At 44.1% G+C, this 21,861-nt stretch overlaps 2 protein-coding genes across 6 annotated transcripts in view; one reads left to right on the top strand and one right to left on the bottom strand.

Annotated features, from left to right (window-relative positions):
• The window catches only part of CUNH12orf50 (chromosome unknown C12orf50 homolog), a 42,822-nt gene extending 29,551 nt beyond the window's left edge, over positions 1-13,271 (bottom strand). For 2 of the 5 annotated variants that reach the window (XM_006027912.2, XM_006027916.2), the window contains exons 1-4: positions 11,540-11,580; positions 10,049-10,088; positions 9,815-9,934; positions 7,430-7,553 (exon numbers count right to left, since the gene is read on the bottom strand). In XM_006027912.2, the coding sequence (XP_006027974.1) occupies positions 7,430-7,553; positions 9,815-9,826 (136 nt within the window). In that variant the 5' untranslated portion in view covers positions 9,827-9,934; positions 10,049-10,088; positions 11,540-11,580. Of the gene's footprint in view, positions 1-7,429; positions 7,554-9,814; positions 9,935-10,048; positions 10,089-11,539; positions 11,581-12,704; positions 12,766-13,251 lie in introns of those variants that run through there. The other 3 variants (XM_006027914.2, XM_006027915.2, XM_006027913.2) reach the window with 3 other exon arrangements.
• Positions 13,272-14,763: 1,492 nt separating this feature from the next.
• LOC102375711 (uncharacterized protein C12orf29 homolog) lies at positions 14,764-21,293 on the top strand (the record flags this gene model as incomplete). Its single annotated transcript, XM_006027922.3, has 5 exons — positions 14,764-14,897; positions 17,391-17,508; positions 18,216-18,311; positions 20,356-20,469; positions 21,096-21,293. Coding segments are annotated over exons 1-5 (616 nt in total), but the record flags the coding sequence as incomplete, so codon positions are not given.
• Between the last annotated feature and the right edge of the window lie 568 nt (positions 21,294-21,861).

The raw sequence follows: 21,861 nt of genomic DNA, 5'->3' as shown, positions 1-21,861 counted from the left end.
AAATTTGAAGACCCAGGGAGATGGCTGGAGGATGCTGCAATCCCAGAGCCACTGCCACTTCCAGCCCTTCCTCTGCTTGCACCTGTGAGTTGTCTGTCCAGGCAGAACCATATACCATTGAAGTTCCTACCCAGGTCCTGGTTTGGTGCTATGCAGACTGAAGCTTTCAGGTTCTTTCCAGTGTCAGCCAGGTGGGGGAGTGCCTGAGATGTAAGTGGTGCCTTCTGGTGGCGTCCCTCAGTGAGAAGGCAAGAGAGCTAAAGGAGGAGGTAGCAAGGCTCTGAAACATCCTCCACCAGGAGGACTTCATCAATTCCATGCTAGAGAAAACCTCAAGGACTGTGGAGGAAGGACTGCCAGAGGTAGGGCTAGAAAAGGAAGACAGTATGGACTCCCTGGAAGCTGGAAGCGTGTGACCTCTGGAACCTAGAAGAAGTCATCATCCCCACCTGCAGTGGTTTGCCTGAAGAACAGATACAGAGCGCTAGCAACAGAGAAGGAGGAGTGCATTCCACTGGTGGAAGAGACCAGGCCAGAAAGGTGGGGAGGACTGGGACCACTGCCACAAAGAGGAAGTGTCAGGTGGTGGTGGTTGGAGACTACCTTCTGTAGGGAATGAAAGGATCCATCTGCCAGCCTGACCTGGGAGGTCTGCTGCTTGCCTGGAACCCAGACCTGAAATGTCATGAAAGGTTTATCAAGATTTATCCAACTCTCTGACTACTACTCCATTCTGTTCATCCATGTGGGCACCAACAATACTGCCAGGGTTGACCCTGAGCAGATCAAGAGTGACTACAGGGCTCTGGGTGCAAGGGTGAAGGGAATGGGGCAGAGGTGGTGTTCTGCTCGATCCTTCTGGTCAAGGAGAAAGGCCCAGGCAGGAGCAGATACATCCTGCAGATCACTACATGGTTGCATAGGTAGTGTTGCTAGCAGGGATTTGGCTTCTTTGATCATGGGATGTTGTTCCAAGGAGAACGATTGCTAGGAAGAGACAGGATCCACCTGACAAAGAGAGCAAAGAACATCTTCACAGACAAGCTAGCTGAACTACTGAGGAGGGCCTTAAATTAGGTGTGCCAGGGGATGGAAACCAAAGCCCTGAGGTTAGTGGGGAAGCGAGTGACCCAGAGGAAGCACAAGGAGGAGGGAGCAATGGGGGAGGCCTTTTCACTCATCCTAAGAAAGTAGGACAATTGGCTAGTTACCTCAGGTATCTGTACCTGAATGCACAGAGTCTGAGAAACAAGCAGGAAGAACTGAAAGTCCTAACTATGACATGATTGGACTAATAGAAACTTGGTCAAATTGCTCACATGACTGGAGTATTGTCATGAATGGATACAAAATGTTCAGGAAGGACAGGCAGGAGAGAAGAGGATGAGATGTTGCACTGGATGTAAAAATTCTGAAATTTTTGTAAAAATTTGTTGAAGATTTTGTATGATTGCTCAAAGCTCCAGTATGAAATGTATGAAGCTAGGTTATGAAGATAGGCTTGTTGAAAGTCTCTAGTTATGGTCAGGGGAGAAAGTAAGAAGGGTGATGTCATGGTGGATGTCTGCTATAGATCACCAGACCACAAGAATGAAGTAGAGGAGGCTTTCTTCAGACATCTAGCAGAAGTTTCCCAATCACGGCCCTTGGTTCTAATGAGGGACCTCAATCACTCTGACATATGCTGGGAGGGCAATACAACAGTGCACAGGCGATCCAGGAAGTGTTTGGACAGTGTTGGGGATAACTTCCTGGTGCAAGTGTTGAAGAGACCAACTAGGGGCAGTGCTCTCCTTGACTGTGCTCATAAACAGAGAAGAATTGGTGGGAGATGTAGAAGTGGATGGCAATTTGGGCAGCAGTGTCCATGAGATGATTGACAAAAGGATCTGACAAAAGGAAGAAGGGAGAGCAACAGAGTAAGGACTCTGAACTTCAGAAAAGCAGACTTGACTCCTTCAGGGAACTTATGGGCAGGATCCTCTGGAAGACCAGTCAGAGTGGGAAAGGAGTCCAGGAGAACTGGTTGTATTTTAAAGAAACATTACTGAGGGAGCAGGAACAAGTCATCCCAATATGCAGGAAGAATAGTAAATATAGCAGGTGACCAGCTTGGTTTAACAGGGAACTCTTCAGTGAGCTTAAACACAAAAAGGAAGCTTGTAAGTAGAAGCTTGGACAGATGACTAAGAAGGATTATAAAAATAGTGCTTGGGCATGCAGGGATGAAATCTGAAAGGCCAAAACATAATTGGACTTGCAGCTAGCAAGGAATGTGAAGGGTAACAAGAAGGGTTTCGACAAGTATGTTAGCAACAAGAGAAAGGTCAGAGAAAGTGTGGTTCCCTTACTGAATGGGGGAGGCAACCTAGTGACAGATGAGGAGGAAAATGTGGGAGGCTCAATTCCTTTTTTTACCTCAGTTTTCACAGGCACGGTCACAGCTCCCAGACTACTGCACCAGGTAGCACAGTTTGGTGAGAAGGTGAGAAGCCATCAGTGATGAAAGAACAGGTTAGGGACTATTTGGAAAAGCGGGATGTGTACAAGTCCATGGAGCCAGATGCATTGCATCCAAGGGTGCTGAGGGAGTTGGCTGATGTGACTACAGAGCTGCTGGCCCTTATCTTTGAAAACGTGTGGTAATCAGAGGAGGTCCCAGATAATTGGGAAAGGGCAAATATAGTGTCCATCTTTAAGAAATGGAAGGAGGATCCAAAGAATTACAGACCAGTCAGCCTCCCCTCAGTTCCTGGAAAAAACATGGAGCAGGTCCTCAAGAAACCTATTTCTAAGCACTTGCAGGAGAAGTGATCAGCATGGAATCACTAAGGGCAAGTCATACCTGACCAAACTGATTGCCTTCTATGATGAGATGACTGGCTCTGTGGATGTGGGGAAAACAGAGGACATGATATACATTGACTTTAGCAAGGCTTTTGATAGAGTCTCCCACAGCATTCTTGCAAGCAAGCTAAGGAAGTATGGGTTGGATGAATGGATTGTAAGGTGGATAGAAACCTGGCTGGATCATTGGGTTCAACAGATAATGATCAATAGCTCAATGTCTAGTTGGCAGCTGGTATCAAGTAAAATATCCCAGGGGTTGGTCCTGGGGCCAGTTTTGTTCAATATTTTCATCAACAACCTAGAAGATGATGTAGCCCTCAGCAAATTTGTGGATGACACCAAGCTGGGAGGAAGAGTAGATATGCTGGAGGGCAATGAAAATGGTGATGGGGGCTAGGACACATGACTTCTGAGGAGTGGCTGAAGGAAATGGGCTTATTTAAGTATGCAGAAGAGAAGACTGGGGTGGGGGTGGGATTTGATAGTGGCCTTTAACTATCTTAAGCGTGATCCCAAAGAGGATGCAGCTAGACTGTTCTCAGTGGTGGCAGATGACAGAACAAGAAGCAATGGTCTCAAGTTGCAGCAAGGGAAGTTTAGGTTGGATATTAGGAAAAAACTCTCTCACTTAGAGGATGTTGAAGCACTGGAATGGGTTACCTAGAAAGGTGGTGGAATCTCCATCCTTGGTGGTTTTTAAGGCCTGGTTCAACAAAGCCTTGACTGGAACGACCTAGTTGGGATTGGTCCTGTTTTGAGCAAGGGGTTGGACTAGATAACCTCCTGCAGCCGCTTTCAACCCTAATTGTTTATCATTCCACAATACAATCTGATCTGTAAAAAAGAACTTTGTATTCTTTAGGAATATCAAGTTCAGTAGCTTTGCCTGCAAAGTCTGAATTCTTGTCTGTAACTTCAGTTCTATACATCTTGATCCCACTCTTGAAAGCCAGACTAGACCAAACTCCATTAGAAGCAATATGAGTTTGTCCTTGGGAAGGTTTGAGAAAGAATTTATCGTTTTCCCCAGAAACACTCCATCTTCCAGAAATCATTGAGTAAGAGAAAAATCATTGGTAAGAGGTATTTGCTTCAGATGTTCTCCTAAAACACCCAACCTGGAAAAAACTTAAGTGAAGTCAAGAAAGGAAAGATGAGCACTTAAAGATGACCTGGACGCAGGCTGCAACAGTAGAATTTTATTTTGCCTGCAAATGAGTGAGATTTGACACGTATGTGATGGAATACAAAAAATGTCTTGTGGACTCTTGTTCCATATGATGCCCCAGTATGGACTGCTGGTGACATTATGTCTAGCCATGAATAGTAAATGATTGTAGCTGGCTGTTTTTTTCATTGCAACTCCTAACTACTGTATACAGTCTATCTAGGATCTTAACATTTTCAAATGGTTATCATTGTAATTTCTAAGTGCTAACGACCAGATCCAAGAGTGTACTTAAATTGTATTTTATGCACATAAGTGCCATTTAGAAGTCAATGTCCAAGTAGGTAATTTCCAGAAGTCATTTGCCACTGGGAGGCCATAGGTTGGTAGTTTTTCGCCAGTATGGGTTTTTTGGATGCTTAAATTCTACTACTCCTGACCCAGAGGTGCCACCATCTTGGCATTTATATACTGAAAAAGACCCTTTGGGACTCACCAACAGTACATCCCTCCATTTAAGCCCCTGTGGGACTCAAGATCATAGCTAACACACACAGACAACAGTTAGCTCAACACATGACATAGTAGTTATGACCATTTTCATTCAAATGAAGAAAAACCACAAGAAGGCGTGTGGCTGACAGTTCCACACACTTTTTGTAAAGTAGACAAGTGGTTAGAACACTTGCTCAGGAAGTGGAAGAGCTAAATTCTTCAGGGTTTCCTTAGCTTAAAGGAGTTTTAACCCTACTTCTTCTCCACATATCACTGGAACATGCAAGAAGGAGTAGGACTCCATAGCCTTTTGATGAAGACACTTTCTAAAAAGTGAGTGCTAGGAATCAGAGCATGGGCAGGTGGCCTGTTCTAATGTTTAAAGCCAAGACTAAGGCCCGAAGTCAGGAGGTAAGCCAGAAACTAAAATCCAGGGTTAGAAAACTAGGGGCTAAGAATTAGGATCAGAAAGCCAAGACCCAGAGTCCAGAGACAAACTAAAGTGAGAAACTGGAATCAGGAGTCAGAATCAAAAGACAAGTGTCACAGAGCAAGGTCAAGGCCAGGTTATCAGAGACCAAGACAAAGCTGCAAGCTTTAGAGCATTAGGCTTGATGAGAGTTCTAGGTTTATGGCCTGAGGCCTGCCTTCCTAGAGCCAGAAAGCTAATCAGGCATTCAATCAGATAGCTCCTGAGGTTCTGGATAATAAGTTCTGGTCACTGCTCCAGTAACTGCTTATGCACTTTGCATTAAACCAGTGATTTTCAATCAGGGTGCTGTGGCATCCTGGGGTGCATTTAAATTCTTTCAGGGGTGCCACAGTGTGTAACACAATGCTAGCACTGTTAGGTGTACAAACATGATTCACAAGATAAGCCCACAAGATTTTAAATGGGAATCCAGAGTGTTAAAAAGACCACCAGTCAGGATGTTCTTTGCAACAGAAGATTTCCTCTATTATTTTTCTGTGGTCAAAAACAAGTGAAAACTAAGAGCTGATATTTTTGAGGTGTACTTTGAGTCTATCAAGGGGTGACTTGAGTCTAAAAAGGTTGCGCGCCGTTCCAATAAACTCATTAGATATAATATACAAAAAATATTGAGATCAGGGACCAGAAGCTGGAGAGTGCCCTCATTACTGGGCTGCAGATTCATTTTCCCTTCTGCTTTCTCTCTCTCTGGCTCAAAAATTTCATATTTACTTTTCAGAGAAGCAAAACTTCATCAGGAGAGGAGAGTTGACCAGGTCATTAGCCGACTGATAAAGATACTCCCAGGTGGGACATGTGGGTTTGAACTCCCTGAGGCTGCTAAAGGCTAACAACCTGGCCTGTACTACAACCTAAGAATATGCCATAATTACTAGGATATTATATAAAAGGTTGTACTGCTACCTCTGATTGTATTTTAAAAGTGAAGAGCAAGTCAGTCATACGTGATTTAGACACCTACAGGAAGGGATATCTAAAGGGGTTCTCTCTCCTTGGAAGAGGAGAGGGATTTCACATATATCCTCTTGTCAGAATTTTCTATCCTTAAGTGCCCCCCACTCAATGTAATAGTAGTTCTGAATCCTGTTGTGAAGCACTTAAGTCTCCTCTTTCAGTATAGGTACCAAAGTTAAATTTGTGACTTCTACTTCGGGGCACGGGTGCATAAAATTTAGGTGGAATGTGGGTGATCCAGCTTCAAATCCCTGTCCTGAATCTACTCTTATGTTCTGGCTGCCTAGACATATGCTACTCTGGCATGGGCGTCTCTAGCTTTGTGTATGTGTTGGGGGAAGGAACTTACAAAACCTCTTTGTTTCTTTTGGAGCAGAATAGAAAAATCTCTATAATTTTTGCTGGATGGGAAAACTACTTCCATCCCAGTTGTAATCTCAAACAATGCAAAGGAGGATGAATTCTTGTTTATATATTGACATTTGGCTACTCGTGTACTGTCAAGAAATGGCACAAATATTTTTGCATATCTTCAGCCCTTCAGACTGAAAATTAAATCATTTGGATCAGTAATGTGAGAAGAGCAGCCAGCACTGGATGACAGAAATAGAAAAATTGTTTTTTTCTTCTGATATTAAGATGAAAAACACAGATGGAATGGATGATTTTAGATGGTGTTTCAGAAAGTCTACCTGATGAGCTATGCACATGTGGTGCTACAGTAAGCAAATACTGTTTATAATTACAACCAATTGGTGTGCATGAGTGGTTAATCGGTGAATCAGGGCTATACAAGGAACAGCCTTTAAAATACATCCTGTAAAATTGCACCAGAATGTGCCTTCAAATAATACTGTATACACTGTAGGGAAAAAAAAAAGCACTGTATTGCCTTGACTTCCAGATCACGTATTATAGTTAAGCCCTGCAAAGACCTCTGGCAGTACCATTATGCTGTTGGGAGTCAACACACATGTCTGCATGCTGAAGACTTTTCAGGAATAGTAAGAAATTGAAGGATTTTTCTACAAAACAAAATCCTTAAATGTATTTGACTTTTTATACACAATCACTGAGCATTGCAAGTAAGACATGACAGTCATATAGTACATCCAAAGATAGGCAGCATTTAAAACATTACAGGCTTTATCGTTCACTTGTGGGGTATATAACTGAGCTGTTACTGAGCACATCACCTTTGGTATAATTGTTAGCTATGGAAATTCCTAACACCATGACTGAAGAAAGCTGTATGATAACCCTAGTAACATAGTTAGTTGCATTCCTTTACTAACTTTGGCCTGAGATCATATTTAACCTCATTAAAAATATTGTAATTCTTCACCTAAATAGGCATTTTATAAACATGTGTCTAGTATGCTTTATGCATGTCTAGTAAGTTCCGAGCTGCTATCTATTTAGCATATCTATTTCAAAGTCCAAATTACTGAGAAAATATTTTTACTCACTGCTACTAGGTGGTAAAAAAAGTCCATTTATATTACGTGGTTTGCTATGATGAAAGACGCAACTGATCCTCACGCAGCCTAAAGGCTGAGTTTCCCAGAAACATGAGATATTGGTGTATTTTTGCTATAAAAAAAAAAGAGTTTTCAGACATCATTATTTGAACCAACTACAAACAAATAGGGTAATGATTAAAAACAATATGGGTTAAAAAGGAAGAGTATATTTTTCTGGAGGCTAGCACTCCATGGGCGCCTATACAAGTGCAACAGGACTGCTCCGACACGCTGCAATTACAGTGCATTGGAGTGCTAATTGCTGTGTTCCAAGAGACTTCAGCATCTCATATATCAGCATCCCCAGACTGAAAAATGGCAGCCAGGGAGCCTTAACTAAAGCTTGTTCAAGGAGCTTTAGCTAAAGCACCCCCAGTGCCATTTTTCAGTGTGGGGACACTGATACCTGAGATGCTCCAAGGGGGGTGGGAGTTAATTTTGATGGCTAAAATTGATGTTTATTTTTAAGCATTTGTTTCAATATTTACCAACTGAAAAAGTGTCAGGATTGCGCAAAATAAGGGGTGCTTTTTAATTTGTATTGATTTAACGCACGCACACACACACACACACGTGCGCACACACTGTAACTGCTGCAGGAGCTGGGGGCCATGCCAGTAAAGCTGTGCAGGGAGTGGGAGTTGAAGGTGCAGGGCTGGTAGCGGCTGGGAGCCCAATGCCACCAGGCCCTCACTCTGCACAGTTCCCAGCCAGGCCAGGGGCCAAAAACCCATGGAGCCTGGCCCAGCCTGGCCTCTGTGGGAGTTTGGCCCCTGCTGCAATTACACAGGGGTTGGGCCACGCTCTGAAGGGCTAGGGACAGACTTTCAAAAAGCCTGAGCCTGAATTGATTCAATCTTTGCACGTTAATCTAACCTGCTTAGGCTGAATCAGTCTGTAACTATACAGATATCTGCTCTGGACTGAAGAAATGCAGGTACATACCTGCAGTGGCTCAGGCTGGGGGATGCTAGAGTAACCCTCCCTTCCCTTCCACAGTGCTGAGCTGAGGTGGGGTGTGGCCAGGCCCTAGCAGGATGCTTTAATTAGGGAGGGGTCCCCCCCTTGCTGGTCAGCAAGGGAACCAACAGGGATTTACACAGCATACATAAAGGGGAGTTACACAGGGAGCATTTATCAGCCCATAAGCAAAACAAAAGTATTTCTCATTAGTTCGAGTTCTTTTTAAACAACTGTTTCCAAGGAAGGAATGGAGGGACATTACCAGCTACCTGTTGATTAACTCAAAAAAGCCCTAAGCAGACACTGTGCTGTCTGCCTTTGTTCTTTCTCCCACAGCAGAGACTGTAGCCAGCATGTGGTATGCTAGCTAATGCTGAGAGGTGTCTGCATAAGGCAGAGCGGAGTGGCGAACCCCTGCTTGAGTAGGGAGTGGTGAGAGGGAGAGGGGGAGCAGGAGGAATCCAGGCAGACCCTGCTCTGTCTGCGGTCTCTGCCGGAGCTCCAGCCAGGGAGAGGCCAGCTCAGCTGGGCTGAAGCAAAGAGCATAGTGCCGCCCAGCAAAACACCTGGGATTCTAGGGGACTCTGATTTAATTTAAACTAGGAAGGCGTCTGGGATAGACATTGCATAAACTGGTTTGACACAAATCAGTTAAGTCTGATACTACATTCAACCAGGTTTATCTCAAACTGGTTTCAGCCATTTTCAAACTGGTTTATGTGCACTGAACTTCTGCTGTTACAGGTTTAAACCAGTTTCTGATCACTTAAACCTGTTTATGTGTAATGTCTGTCCCTAACCCAGGATTTTGGCCACTGCTCTGACTACTCAGGGGCTAAGCTCTGTAGGAGTTTGGTCCCTGCTTCAGCTGGGACCTGGGCACAGCAAGTGGTTGGCAGTACTAAGTTCCGAGCTGCTACCAGCTCTGACCCTCCAACCCCCTCTCCTACCACAGCCTTACTGGTAGGGTCCCTAGCTCCTGTAGTGGAATATTCTCACACACAGTGCCCCCTGCCGCAGATTTCCTTACTTCCATCTCAGATTTTTAAAATTTTCTCTTTTACGTAAAATGTGATGATTACCAATGGAATTATTTTCTGTTGGTCTGTGAATGTCAGGTGAAATTAATGTTTATTGATGTCTATCAATAAAAATCAAATCCTGTCAAGCCTAAGTATATATAGGTTTTAAAGCATGTAGTGTGGGTTATCCAGGTATTTTAAAAACAAACAACCATATACACACACAATATCTTTTATCTTGTTGCCAGAAGGATTTCTGTTTGATCTTGGTGTTAGATAGGAGGTTAGCAGAGGTGAAAGCCACTTTCCCTTAAGAGTGTGTACTTCAGAACTTCCAACATTTTACCTTTATTTCCATATGTCTAAATCCACAAAGTTGATGTGAACATCTTCCCACTCTCCATAATGAGCAGACAGTATCACTACCAAAGGCTTTTTCACAATGACGGAAGTGGCACTTTGAACCCTGAAAGGTAATAGAGATGATTCTAAAATCCGTATCATTCACTCGTATCGGTGGTTGCTTTATTTGTTATTATCTTATTAAAATTGTTTGTATTAATGAGAAAGTAGAGCATACCCTGGTCCATGTAGCACACAATTTTTGTTCTCTGAAACACCTGTAAATTATGGAAAAGATTTAGGACCCGATTCACTGACATTGTAAAGTTACACAAGACTCAATTCTGTACTTAACTACACAGATGTAAACCCCAGGTCAATGGGAATCACAATTGTGCCACTGAGGGCAGAAATGAGCCCATTAGTCTCAAGCAACTACTAATTTATACTAGCACAAGTGGAAGAAATTTCAGGCCTATATGATAATTGTTCTGCCCAGTTTAACTTGAAGTAACTCAAAAGATGCAGTTATCCACTACTTAAAATTTTGGGAGGCTATTCTACAGTCTACTGGATAGTACTGTTTTCTTTATATTCAACCAAATTTTTCTCTTGTCCAGTTTTATCTTATTATTCCTATTGATATCCTGTTAGAGATCTTGAAATAGTTTTTCTCCCTCCTTGTTGTTTCTATATTCTTCAGATTCTTGCAAATGTTATCAGAACTCTCTCTTAATAATCATGCAGCAAAGCCATATAGATTTTTATTCATGCCCCTGTTCCCCACTATGTAAGAGTTACACAGATGAAGGATGTAGGGGCTGATATATAATCCATAAGGAGCTGGCTGCAGCTTCCTATGCCCCAGCCTCTGACTCACAGAGGAAGAGCAAGTGGTAGATGTCATGCTCTAACATTGTCACTGATATAAACTCCATAACAGGGTTTATGAAAGCAAGAAATCAGGCACAAAGTAATTCAGTTTAACTATATCCCCGCTCCCCCCACCCCATCTCCAAGTCAACTGCTGATACACTTGTTTCTTCCCCCTTTACAATGGGAATGTTGCAGGGGAGGTGGGTAGAGGGAGGGCAGCTGATATTAAACAGCACAGAATTAATTTAGAACATGGTGAATCCTGCCCTTAATCTTTTCCTAAAATTTAATGATTCCAGGCTTTTAATTTTGTTTGCTTCTTTTAATTCCATTCATTTGGTCAACTCTGGTTCTCAGTGGTTCACCATGACATGCATTACTTTAGGTCAGGGTAATAAAGATTGAGGCTGAATACCCCCCGTGAAGCCATTTTACTGGGAATTCAGAGGTAGGGTAAGTAGAGGTGAGGCCTGCTGCTGAATTCTCTGCTATGGAGACCCATTGGAGATATATGTCAGCAGTAGGAAAGATGCGTTAGTCCCTGCACTGCTGCTATTCACCCCACTGCCACCAACAGGACTGGACCTAGCTCAGGGGCCCATGTGAGTTTATCAACCCTGCTCTAACTGTATTTTCACTACGGCTGAAGAGTCACTTGTGTCAGCTAGCTTTTGTCCACAAAAACTTCCAGAGCACAAAAATAGAGACGTTTGAGAATTACTGACACAAGATTTTTCATTGGAAAATATCAATTCAGCAAGAAAGGCTTCTTAGCTACAAAACAGAATATCTGGTCAAAATAAAAAATAATATCTACTAGAATAATTAATAGTCCACTGCATATGACACTCACCTGAGAATGAAGAAGACTCAAGTTCAAGATATGAGTGGGTTAGGCAGAGCAGAGGCTTGATCAATGGTTTCTCAAATACCAGGTAAGCAACCAGGCTATTGGCTATTCTAAAGCAGGTTAACCTCAGATTTCTCATTAAGAAAATCCCATGTTTTCCTTCAATGCAGAATAAGAATTTTTCTGAAATCTCAAGTTTTACAGTATATGAAATATTTTTTTTCCCCCAACCAGCATCAGGTAATTATAAACAGACCCATGAGTGCTGTTTCTACAAAGCATTATTTTTGGGATAAAATCACTACTGCTGGTAACCTACTACAGATTTGTGGAGAGAAGGATATTTAATCACTCAGTAAGGCTCTAACATTACAAACAGATGCATAGCATAAACTCCTTACCACTCCTTTGACTTTGCCATAGTCATTCTTACATATAATTCTTCAATGGGTAATAGCATCTACAACGTTGCCATTTCAAGAAATGAATGAGGCAGTCAGACACAGGTAGCTGGTTTATTAAAACCAGACAAAATGCCTGTTCCTAATAAGTTTATAAATGTTGTTTCCTTCAGGCTGTGTAAGTACTGTTTTAATTAAAACAACCATGAGGAGTAGTCTTCAGGTAGCATTTACAAAAATGCACTCTACAAAGTGCATGTTATTTATGAATTTAACTCAATGAGTTAATGATATAAGGTGAGAAGTAATGAGCTCTAGGTCTGAAGTTCATGGCAAAGGCTAGTTCCCAACATCTCTGACAACCAGTTTCTGTCTGCACATCAAATATACCTATATGGACACATGCACAAGCTATACACATTGGTATATGAAAAAGGTCATAATTTATACTATAAACTCATCCTTACAATCAAGGATGGAAACCACTGTAAATTTTGCAATATTTACCTTTATGCAGGTGGAATAAAAATAGAAATAGCAGTCATTTCCAACTTCTGCCATTTTCACGTTTTGTGCTTGTATTCCACTGTCTTTATACAAATAGTGTATAATCGTAAAAGTAAGAACCATCAATGAGAATGGAAAGAAAACTCCTTTTTCTGAAAACAGTGGTTTTCAGGATCTAAGGATATTTCCTTTTAAAATAACCTCCAATTGCTAGTGTGTCTCAAAATTATACTTAAACTAATTTATAAATCAGACGGTACCTTCTCCAGGTTTGCTCAAGCGTTGAAACACTGAAAATGGTTGCTAGTCATTGCACAGATTCAAACTTCCAGAATCTCTCCCATTGTTACAATAGTTCTTATGACATCATCACAAATGAGATCACCTGACCCTTCAGATTCTGACTGCTCACTTACTTTCATTGCCCTTGCATAAAATAGAGAAAACAAAGTAGTTCCAACTAGTCGGTTACCCTGGTGTTTCCTCTGACATAAAACAGAATGGGAAACAAGTTATCGTAGCATGTTGAAACAACTGTTTGATGCAAGAACAATAGTCCTGAGAGGGAAAACCTGGCATCAGGACACAAACATACATTTCCTATTTTGTCACATTTTTAACTGAATTCCTTTCTGCGTGCTGATGTTTTGAGGGGACATAGGCATTTTCCTCTTTCAGTAAAAATCCTTGCAGCTTCTAGCCACTAACCTGTTGGCTGCGGATTGCTTTTTCTTGTTCCCATCATTTCTACTTCTGCAAAGGAGTATTGGACTCCACCTGAGATCATGCAGGGAGATTATAATTTACCTTCTTTATCCAGATCCTTGACGACTTGCCCAGTAATGATCAGGTCAAATCAGGATGCAAATAAGGCTTTAATCCAGTTTAGCGCTGAGGCATGATTTATTTGGTCAGGAACTTCAAGTGAAAGGAATTCCTTTGCGCTTTCTGACATCAAGGCCTGTGCAAATCAGCCGTTCTTAGCCTTTTAGACTCAAGGCACCCCTTGTTAGATGCAAAGCGCGCCAGCCCTTGCTACACTCAATAGACACTTGGAAAATGCCAGCTCTGCGCTTCCTCTGATTCTTTTTGGCTAGGAAGGAAACTCCCCTTCCCCTGCAATTCTTGTTGCACAGGTCTCAGAAAGACCCTGGGCCTTCCAAAATTCTTTCTTCTCTAGACACCAATGGGAACCCGCTGGGATTTTGGTGTGAATGAATGGCAGGCACTGGGCCCACATGAGAGTGTCAACCCTGCCCATGCCAGGGAGTGAGACACAAAGCAAGCTCTGCTACCTAAGTGCACCTGGCAGTTAGAGACAGCCTCTCACTGTTTTAGGCTGGGCATAAGGAAAAACTTCTTTACTGTCTGAGTCCCCAAGGCCTGGAATAGACTCCCCCCTGAGCAGCATTCCCTCTAAGCTGTGTGGCATGCATGGCTGTGCAGGCGCACACATGCCATGCTGCCAGACCTGCCTGCGCACACCATACAGCTTAGGGAACGCTGCCCCAGAGGTGGTGCAAGCACTTACTCTGCCCACTTTAAAGGAACATTTGGATGCCTAACCTGCCGAGATCCTTTGATCCCAGCTGACTTCCTGCACCTGGAGAGGGCTGGACCTGCTGATCTTGTGAGGTCCCTTCCAGCCCTAATGTCTATGAATCTATAACATATTGACCTCCCTGCCTGCCATCTAACACCTCCAGGGAAGGAATCCTACCTGATCTACCCATCAAAGAGCTACTCAGCCCCGCTCACAAAGACACTCTCATGGACTTGGAGGGAGATCGCCTTCCATCTTCAGCTCCCTCTGTACAAAAGTTATTTCCTACCTATGGGGATGTTTCACCATCCTGTACCCTCTATTCTTTTCCCAGAGCCTGACAAAGGGACTTTGATCCTGAAAGCTTGCAGAGAAGGACAATTTGGCTTGCAATTTCCCGGTTGGTCTCCTAAAAGGTATCCTTTTGGAACTGAGAGTTCCAGTTTTCCATATGAAACCATGAATCTTTTTTGCATGACGCTGCCTTTTACAACTCCTTCGCTAAGCAAGCCTCATTTTGATGAGGGCCCTTGTTTTGTTCTGGAAGCAAGGAGGGCCATGACAACACTAGAGAGGGTCATGGACCAGGTGATGAGCTGGCAGCACGTGGGGAGCATATCTATATCTATATCTAATCTATGCACCCACATGGAAAAAGTGGTGAGCAATGGCAACGACGCCTGCCGGTAACCATTGCCACTAGAAGCGAGGAGCTCCATGGGGGCGGGAGCCCCTCAGGCCCCGCCCCGCCGGACTCCATTTCCCAGCGCGCCGCGCGCGGGTGCGGGCTCAGGCGCTGCGGGAGCGGGGAACCGCGGCCATGAGCCGCCTGGGCGCGGTGCAGCGGAAGGTGCCTTGCCTCTTCGTCACCCAGGTCAAGGAGGAGCCGTCGGCCAAGCGGGAGCGCCAGGTGCCGGCGGGGGGGGAGCTCGTCACGCGTGTACCACCCTTCCCCCCCGGCCGGCCCCGCTCCGCGCATGCGCGCTTGGGAGGGGGCGGTGGCTGCTGCGGGGCTGATGGCCGTGGGGCAGGAGCGGCCCCGCCCCTGGGCGCTGCCCGGTGGCTCCGCGTCCCTCCCCGACAGGGGCGTGGAGCCTGGGGTCGTGCCACGAGGAGGCGGCGCCGGGCCCCGAGAGCTGAGGGCGGATGTGGAGCTTTTGGGGGCGCCTGTGGCACCGGTAGATCCGCCTGCACCCCCCGTCGGGCTGTGCAGGCGGAAGTGCGGGTTGCCCGCTCTGAACCAATTCTGGGAGATGTGCGGCCGGCTGGTGTGCCCGCCACGCACCACACATGCGTGCTCACGCGCTTGCGTGTCTCCGTTACAGATGATGGTGCATAGATGTTAGGTCAGAAAGGCGTGGGCGACTGGGGCCTCCTGAGTGCTGGGCGGGGGCACCTGCAAAAGCCGACAGCCGCATTGGCCGCCAGAGCAGAGCTGGCGAGTATGCACAGATGCCACCGGCCGTGTTGGCAGTGGCCCTGTCAGGGGGAGCACGTGCCCCCACTATGCGGGAAGGCAAATGCTTGTTTCTGTTACCGTAGTCCAGTGGGTTTTTTAAATGTATAAATTGGATTCAACATTATTTATTTTAATGAATGTCCTATCACTTATCTCACGGTTGACTCTCTCAGGAGTCTCCTGGACATTTATATCTAATTCCTGGAGACACCAGGGCAGTCCTGAACAGTTGGCAACCCTAACAGAAGTGCGGCTTCCAGCTGTAGCTCGGAAGGATTTTTGCCAAGTGTTCAGAGTTACCCCCAGACCAGACAGAAGTTTGCTGCTGGCTCCAGGGAGGAGGGGAATCTAGCTGTGGGCTGGGAGCCAGCACCCAGGTTCCTGTAGCAGTGGTCCGGGCTCCCTGTTGTCAGAATGGGAGTGGGGGAAGGCAGCAGAGGGAGCTGGTTCTTGGGGTGTCCCAGCTGGTGCTGAAGGGTGGGGTGGGTGAATTGGGGCCTCCCCCACCTCAGCAAGGCTCCAGTACATCCACCCTACTGTCCAGGGGGGCTGAAAAGCCCCCAGACTGAACTCCCTCCACTCCCTTTCCCCCCTCCCATTCTGAAAACAGTGATCAACTGAGAGCTTAGCAGACACAAGTTATTAAAGATGTTACATTTTGAAATGTCTTTATCTGATGCTTCGTTCAATGAGAGGTCAGATTTTACCCAGTCCCCCTTTCTGAAGCTGTCTGCAGTTGTTCACTTTTGTTTGATCAGGGCTATAGACTGCTTTCTGTGACCAGATCGGGTGAAAACTGTCACTTCTGTCTGCACTCTTAGTCATAGAGAAGCTGAGCTGGAAGTGACCTCCAGGAATCATAGTCTAACCCCCTGTCTGAGGCAGGATCAGCCCTATCCAAACCACCCCATACAAACCATCATCTAAACTCGACCTATGACTACCATCAACTTGGCAAGATGACACCCAGAGATGTCCAACAGGAGCCCACTGTTAGACCTGTCATCCACAGCATTAAAAAGCCTCCTGGGCTGGTGCAGTGTTTTGAGTTCTCTTGCAGCAAAAAAGATGCTCTGTTGTTTTTTTTCCCCTGCTATGGTCAAGAAAAGACCAACAGTGAAGAAGCGGAGGGGTGCCTCGAGCCTAAGAATTTGACAGCCACTGCTCTAAACAGAGAAGATTGCAGGTGCAGAGAAGGATTAGACACCTAATTAGACAAGATATTTTGAAAATAAAGGAGGATTCGACAAGATATTTTGAAAATAGCCCTAACCAGAAACAGCCTCGTTGAAGCTATTTCTAGATGCCTTGTTAAACAAAAAACAGGATCAGGTTGACAAGGGCTTCTGGGTGTCTGTTCAGACTTCTTGGAACACTTACCGCTTTAAGGAAGAAAGGGTTTGGCTCAAGACCCCACAGTATCTTAACTGGTTCACAGCATTTTCTTTAATCGCCCCTTCTCACCCTAGTTTGTTTGTTGCCACCAACACCACCGTGTCTGATTGATAGGCCTTCCATAGCCAAACTGAAGCTTATGAGCAGTTAGTCTCTTGCTAAATGATGCATAGAATCTTTGTTGTTATGGTAATGCTGCGAAGGCATCTCTTGAAATTCTGTGGCACCTGCCTGGATCCCTTTTGCATTCTACCTGTACTTCAAAAAGGGGGGAGCAGGTAGTCTTTAGAGATCAGTGAAGAAGAAAAGTGGGAAGTAATCTCAGCCATTTTTTAAGGTGACTTCATTCTTATATTTTGATGCATTTTTAGACTTGTGATGTGCTGCGATATAGTGGTGTTCTTAGATAATATTAGAAAATAGGAATAAAAGAAAAACAGAATGCTGATTTATGGGCACTCCTAATTCCCTACAATCAGTGTGGTAAGATGGTAATCGCCTGTGAAAGACTGGATTTTAATCGATGTTTTTAATAAATGCCTTTTTCAGCCGTTTAAAGTTTTGGCAACGGAGACTCTAACTCGAAAGGCAATAGATGCAGATATATACAATGCAATTCCGACTGAAAAGGTGGATGGAACCTGCTGTTATGTAACTACATATAAAGGTAATGGGGAGGAACTGTATAAGGACTCCTCACATTGACTAGTACTTCTGTATTGTGCATAATTTATCTTCCTTATATATTTTTACTGGAATCTTGGAGCTGGGAAACAGAAAAACCAAGCACAAAAACAGCTTTATTATATAGATGCACTTATCTGTAAAATTGTTCTGGCTCTTAATTTAACACGTGAAATCAAAGCCAAGATAAATAGCGTGTTGTTTAAGTTAATGTGGTAGCCAAAGAAAACTTTGAACTGGCTCTTCAGGGTGACATTTTGTATTGAGCTTATTGCCTAATAAATTCTTGTAGAGGCTGTTTTATTTCCAGAGCTGTGAGGAAAGCTGTGGTTCAATGCATTGTTGTTGAAGCCTTGAAAATTTCTCCTATTCTTACATCTGTCTGGAAGAGTATTTCTAATCTGCATGAAACATATATGCCCTGTGGCTTTTAAAAACATAACTAATAAACCAATTTATGCATAAAAGTAGATGAAATAATAGTCTGAATATAGTTGTTTAGATTTCTATACAATAAAATATCATAAATGTTAAATATATATAGCTGCAGGACTACTTAGTTTTTGGAGGCAGGAAAGAATGGAACATTTGCCAATGGATAGCTTAACTACTATATTTTCAGTTCTATGATGTTCAGAACATTATTTCTGCTACTGCTTAATGCAGTCTGTTTTCATATTGAAACTTCAGGGCGACCATACCTATGGGCGAGGTTGGATAGAAAACCCAACAAGCAAGCTGAGAAAAGGTTTAAAAAATTCCTGTATTCACTGGAAGATTCCAAAGGTTAGTGAGGACACTTCCTTTATTCCCCTCACCCTTTTTTTGTTAATAAACGTGTTAAGGTAGGACAAACGCTTCTTATTAATCATAGTAGACTACATTGTATCTGTCCCACTTACACAAATTAGATAACTGTGTAACACAATACCAGTCCCAATTCATAGCTTTTACTTGCTTTATAATCGGGGATCTTGGTTTTCTTTAATAAAAAAAAATGGCAAATTCTCTGATAAACCCCCCAAATACATGATTAAAATTAAAGGCCCCGTGGCCCTGCTGGTGTCTCTGACCTGGGTTGGCAGCCCCCCACCCCTAGCAGGAGGCAGTGGCTGCTGCAGTGGAGTGGAGTCCGGCTTCCCCCTGCTGCTTGCCTGCTGCAGGCTCGGGTGGTGGGGACAGCTCCCTGCTAGAGTGCATGCTCCCCAGGAGGGACCTGTGCCCCCGGATCTGTGCATGGGGTAGGGCAGGTTGCACACTGCAGGCTTGCGTGGGGGGGTGGTGGGGCCAGCTCTCTCGGGACTGCATGCCTTTCACAGGGGACAGGAGGGACCCATGCCCCCAGATCTGTGTGTGGGGCAGGGGTGGGCTCAGGCTCGGGCTTCCGCCCTGCTGCTTTACCCCAGGACCTCTGAAGTCCAGTGGGCACGACCTGGCACAGCAGAGAACAATGGGGCTCCATGGAGAAGCTGCTTGTTGCTGTGAGCTTTACGTTGCCCTGACAACACATCCTCTGCACGCGCAGCTGAGGTGAGGGCAGTGGTCTGGGGTTGTGCCAATCGAAGCTGCTGTGCACGCAGGAAACGTGTTGCCAGGGTAGTGGGTAGCTCACAGCAACGAACAGCTTCTCTGCGTGGCCCCGCTGTTCCCTGTCATGCCAGGTTGTGCCCACTAGGCTAGGCAAAGGCCCTGGGGTAGGGCAGCAGGGCAGGAGCTTGAACCTGCAGCTTACACCTGCCCCCACCCCATGCACAGACCTGAGGGGCACGGATCTGCCCCCTGTCCCCTGGAGAGTGCACACAGTCCTGGGAGCTGGACCCATCTCCTTCCCCCGCCCTTCCCCCACCAGACTAGCTGCCCCACACTGCATGGCTGGGTAGCAGTCCCAGCCCCCACAGGGACTCAATTCCAGTCCCCCACGCACCTGCTTACCTGCTGGAGCTGCTCTCCAGGCTGCCTGGGGCCATGTGTGTGTACATGCACATGGTGCTCCCTGTCTGACCGTCCTCTTCCTGCTCCCTCCCAGTCCCCTGCAGGCTAGGAGTCTGCCAGTCTGCAGAGGGCTCATCGCAAAACTTCAAAATCCGCAGGCTTCTCCCCTAAAATGAAAAATCCGCATTTGTCTCCAGTAAAAGGTAAAATCCATGGTTTACTCCGTTTTTCCATGGGGAACAGAAAACCCGGATCTCTGTTTATAATATATGTGGGTTAAGTGCTTATACTCTTTGAGTGTATAGAAATTCTGGGCCCACTTGTCTTGTTTTATGACATCACTGTACTCCCTTTTTAAGTATATAATTGGTGCAACTGATAAGCTTGCTTCAATTCTTGGCTGCTGTTGGAGGCATTGGACACTGCAAAGTAAGATGAATAGCCTTAATGAGATACAAAAAATCTTAGGACGGACTGTTTGTGTATTTAATGAGCATTGTTTGTATTGAGTTTGGGGAAGGGCACAGTCCTTTTTTATTATTGAGGCAATGAACTCTCCACAACCTTTATTTTCCTTGTAAAATACCATACTTAGTCAAAATTGTAGTTACAAAGTATACAGAACTAATTAAGCACTTATTTCTCACTGTGGTTGTATTCCAAATCCTAAAACTTCCTGCATGCTGATCTTCATTGTATATAATATTCTGTTTTTGTGCTGGAATTGAAACTTTTTGTTTAAACATTGTAGTACAGCAAATAACGTTTTAATATTAAACAATAAAAGCTGTAACGAGATTAGATCACCTGCTCATAGTCCTTCTAGGCACATTCTTTAAAGGCTTACTTTGAAATTAGCTGAAATTTTGTCAAAACACAACTGTTTATCTTTTTTTAGAATTTATTTGGAATATTGAAGATTTCAAGCATGTCCCGGAGTGCTGGATTCCAGCAAAGGAAATACAGCATTCTAATGGGAACCCTTTGCCTGATGAAAATGGACACATTCCAGGTATATAGAGAGAGAGAGCGCTCAATTTAAATGAAAAGGGGAAATTTTCTGTACCTCTGTAATCTATTAGAATTAGTCCAAGTGTTGAATACCTCTTTGTTCAGAAGATACAGTTCAAACACGTTATTTCCTTAGTCATTCAGTAGTGCTTTTTTCTGCCACAGTAGAAATTATTTTTGTGGCATTTGGCTGCATTGTAAAAAGCTTTGGACTAAAAACAGTTATAACTTAAGTTCCTTTGACCTACATCTGAGGTAGTGTGCAACTCTTTACCCTCCCTGCTCCCCTTTTGTCTCTGGGTTAACTTTTTCTTTGTAATTACTTGCATAGCTCTCCATATTAGCTTCAAAATGCTGAAGTTTAGACCACAGGAATCAGAACTCGTGGTAGAGGTGATATCTTTTATTAGACCAATTAGACTTTTGCAAACAAAAATCTTTATTTGCAAGCTTTCAGGCACAAACACCCTTCTTCAGGCATAGGAGAAAAGATTGTAAAAGTTCTCCCAGATAGAAATGAAAGTTCATTTTTCATAGGGGAGTTGAAGGTTAGACCATTGCTTTCTTATGCACATACAGCTTTTAACGAGTCTCAATTAAGGGATAACATGGAATACTTTCTTATAGGTTGGGTGCCAGTGGAGAAAAACAGTAAACAATATTGCTGGCATTCATCTGTTGTAAACTATGAGGCTGAAGTAGCTCTTGTATTGAAACACCATGCTGATGACCCTGGACTTCTGGAAATCAGTCCTGTGCCATTATCAAACCTTTTGGAACAAACACTGGAGCTTATTGGAACTAATATTAATGCAAATCCATATGGTAAGCATACCTCATCATTAATACTTTAATGCTGTTAAGATTTTCAGTGTAATATTTTTTTAATGAATGAAAGATTTTCACTTTCTTTGAAATGGCTTCAGTGAGTTCCACAAACTGAAGGGGAAACTGGTACATTCCAAATTTCCTTCTAAGGAAAATAAATGGATAGCTGCAACTTTGCCTGAAGGTTGAGGTCCCAAAATATTTTCAGGCACTTCAGTAATTCACTGCCAACCACACAATCCCTAAACTCTTTATGTTGTAGGTTCTTGGAAGAAATGTCACTAGATTACACTTTGCTCCTTTTTCATGAAATGGAAACTGAGTACCAACTGCAAAGAAAGATGTGATGGGTTTGTTTGTTTTTTTTGGAGGGGGGGTTGTTTAGGTCTAGATAGCTATTGTGATTCAAAAGCTGATGAAAACTGCATTTCCTCCTTCAGTGTAGACTTCAGTGAGGTCAGCCCTTTACCCTTTGCTTGGGACTGATCTCGGCTAGCTATAGTGAGGCAAAAATAAGCCTAATTTCTACTAGGATTGGATGGGTGTTTTGATAGAAAAAACAACA

The sequence above is a fragment of the Alligator sinensis genome, unplaced genomic scaffold (genome assembly GCF_000455745.1).
Source record: "Alligator sinensis unplaced genomic scaffold, ASM45574v1 scaffold90_1, whole genome shotgun sequence".
Taxonomy (NCBI): domain Eukaryota; kingdom Metazoa; phylum Chordata; order Crocodylia; family Alligatoridae; genus Alligator; species Alligator sinensis.
Note: the sequence above shows the minus strand (reverse complement) of the source record. Positions and strands in the feature narration are given on the sequence as shown.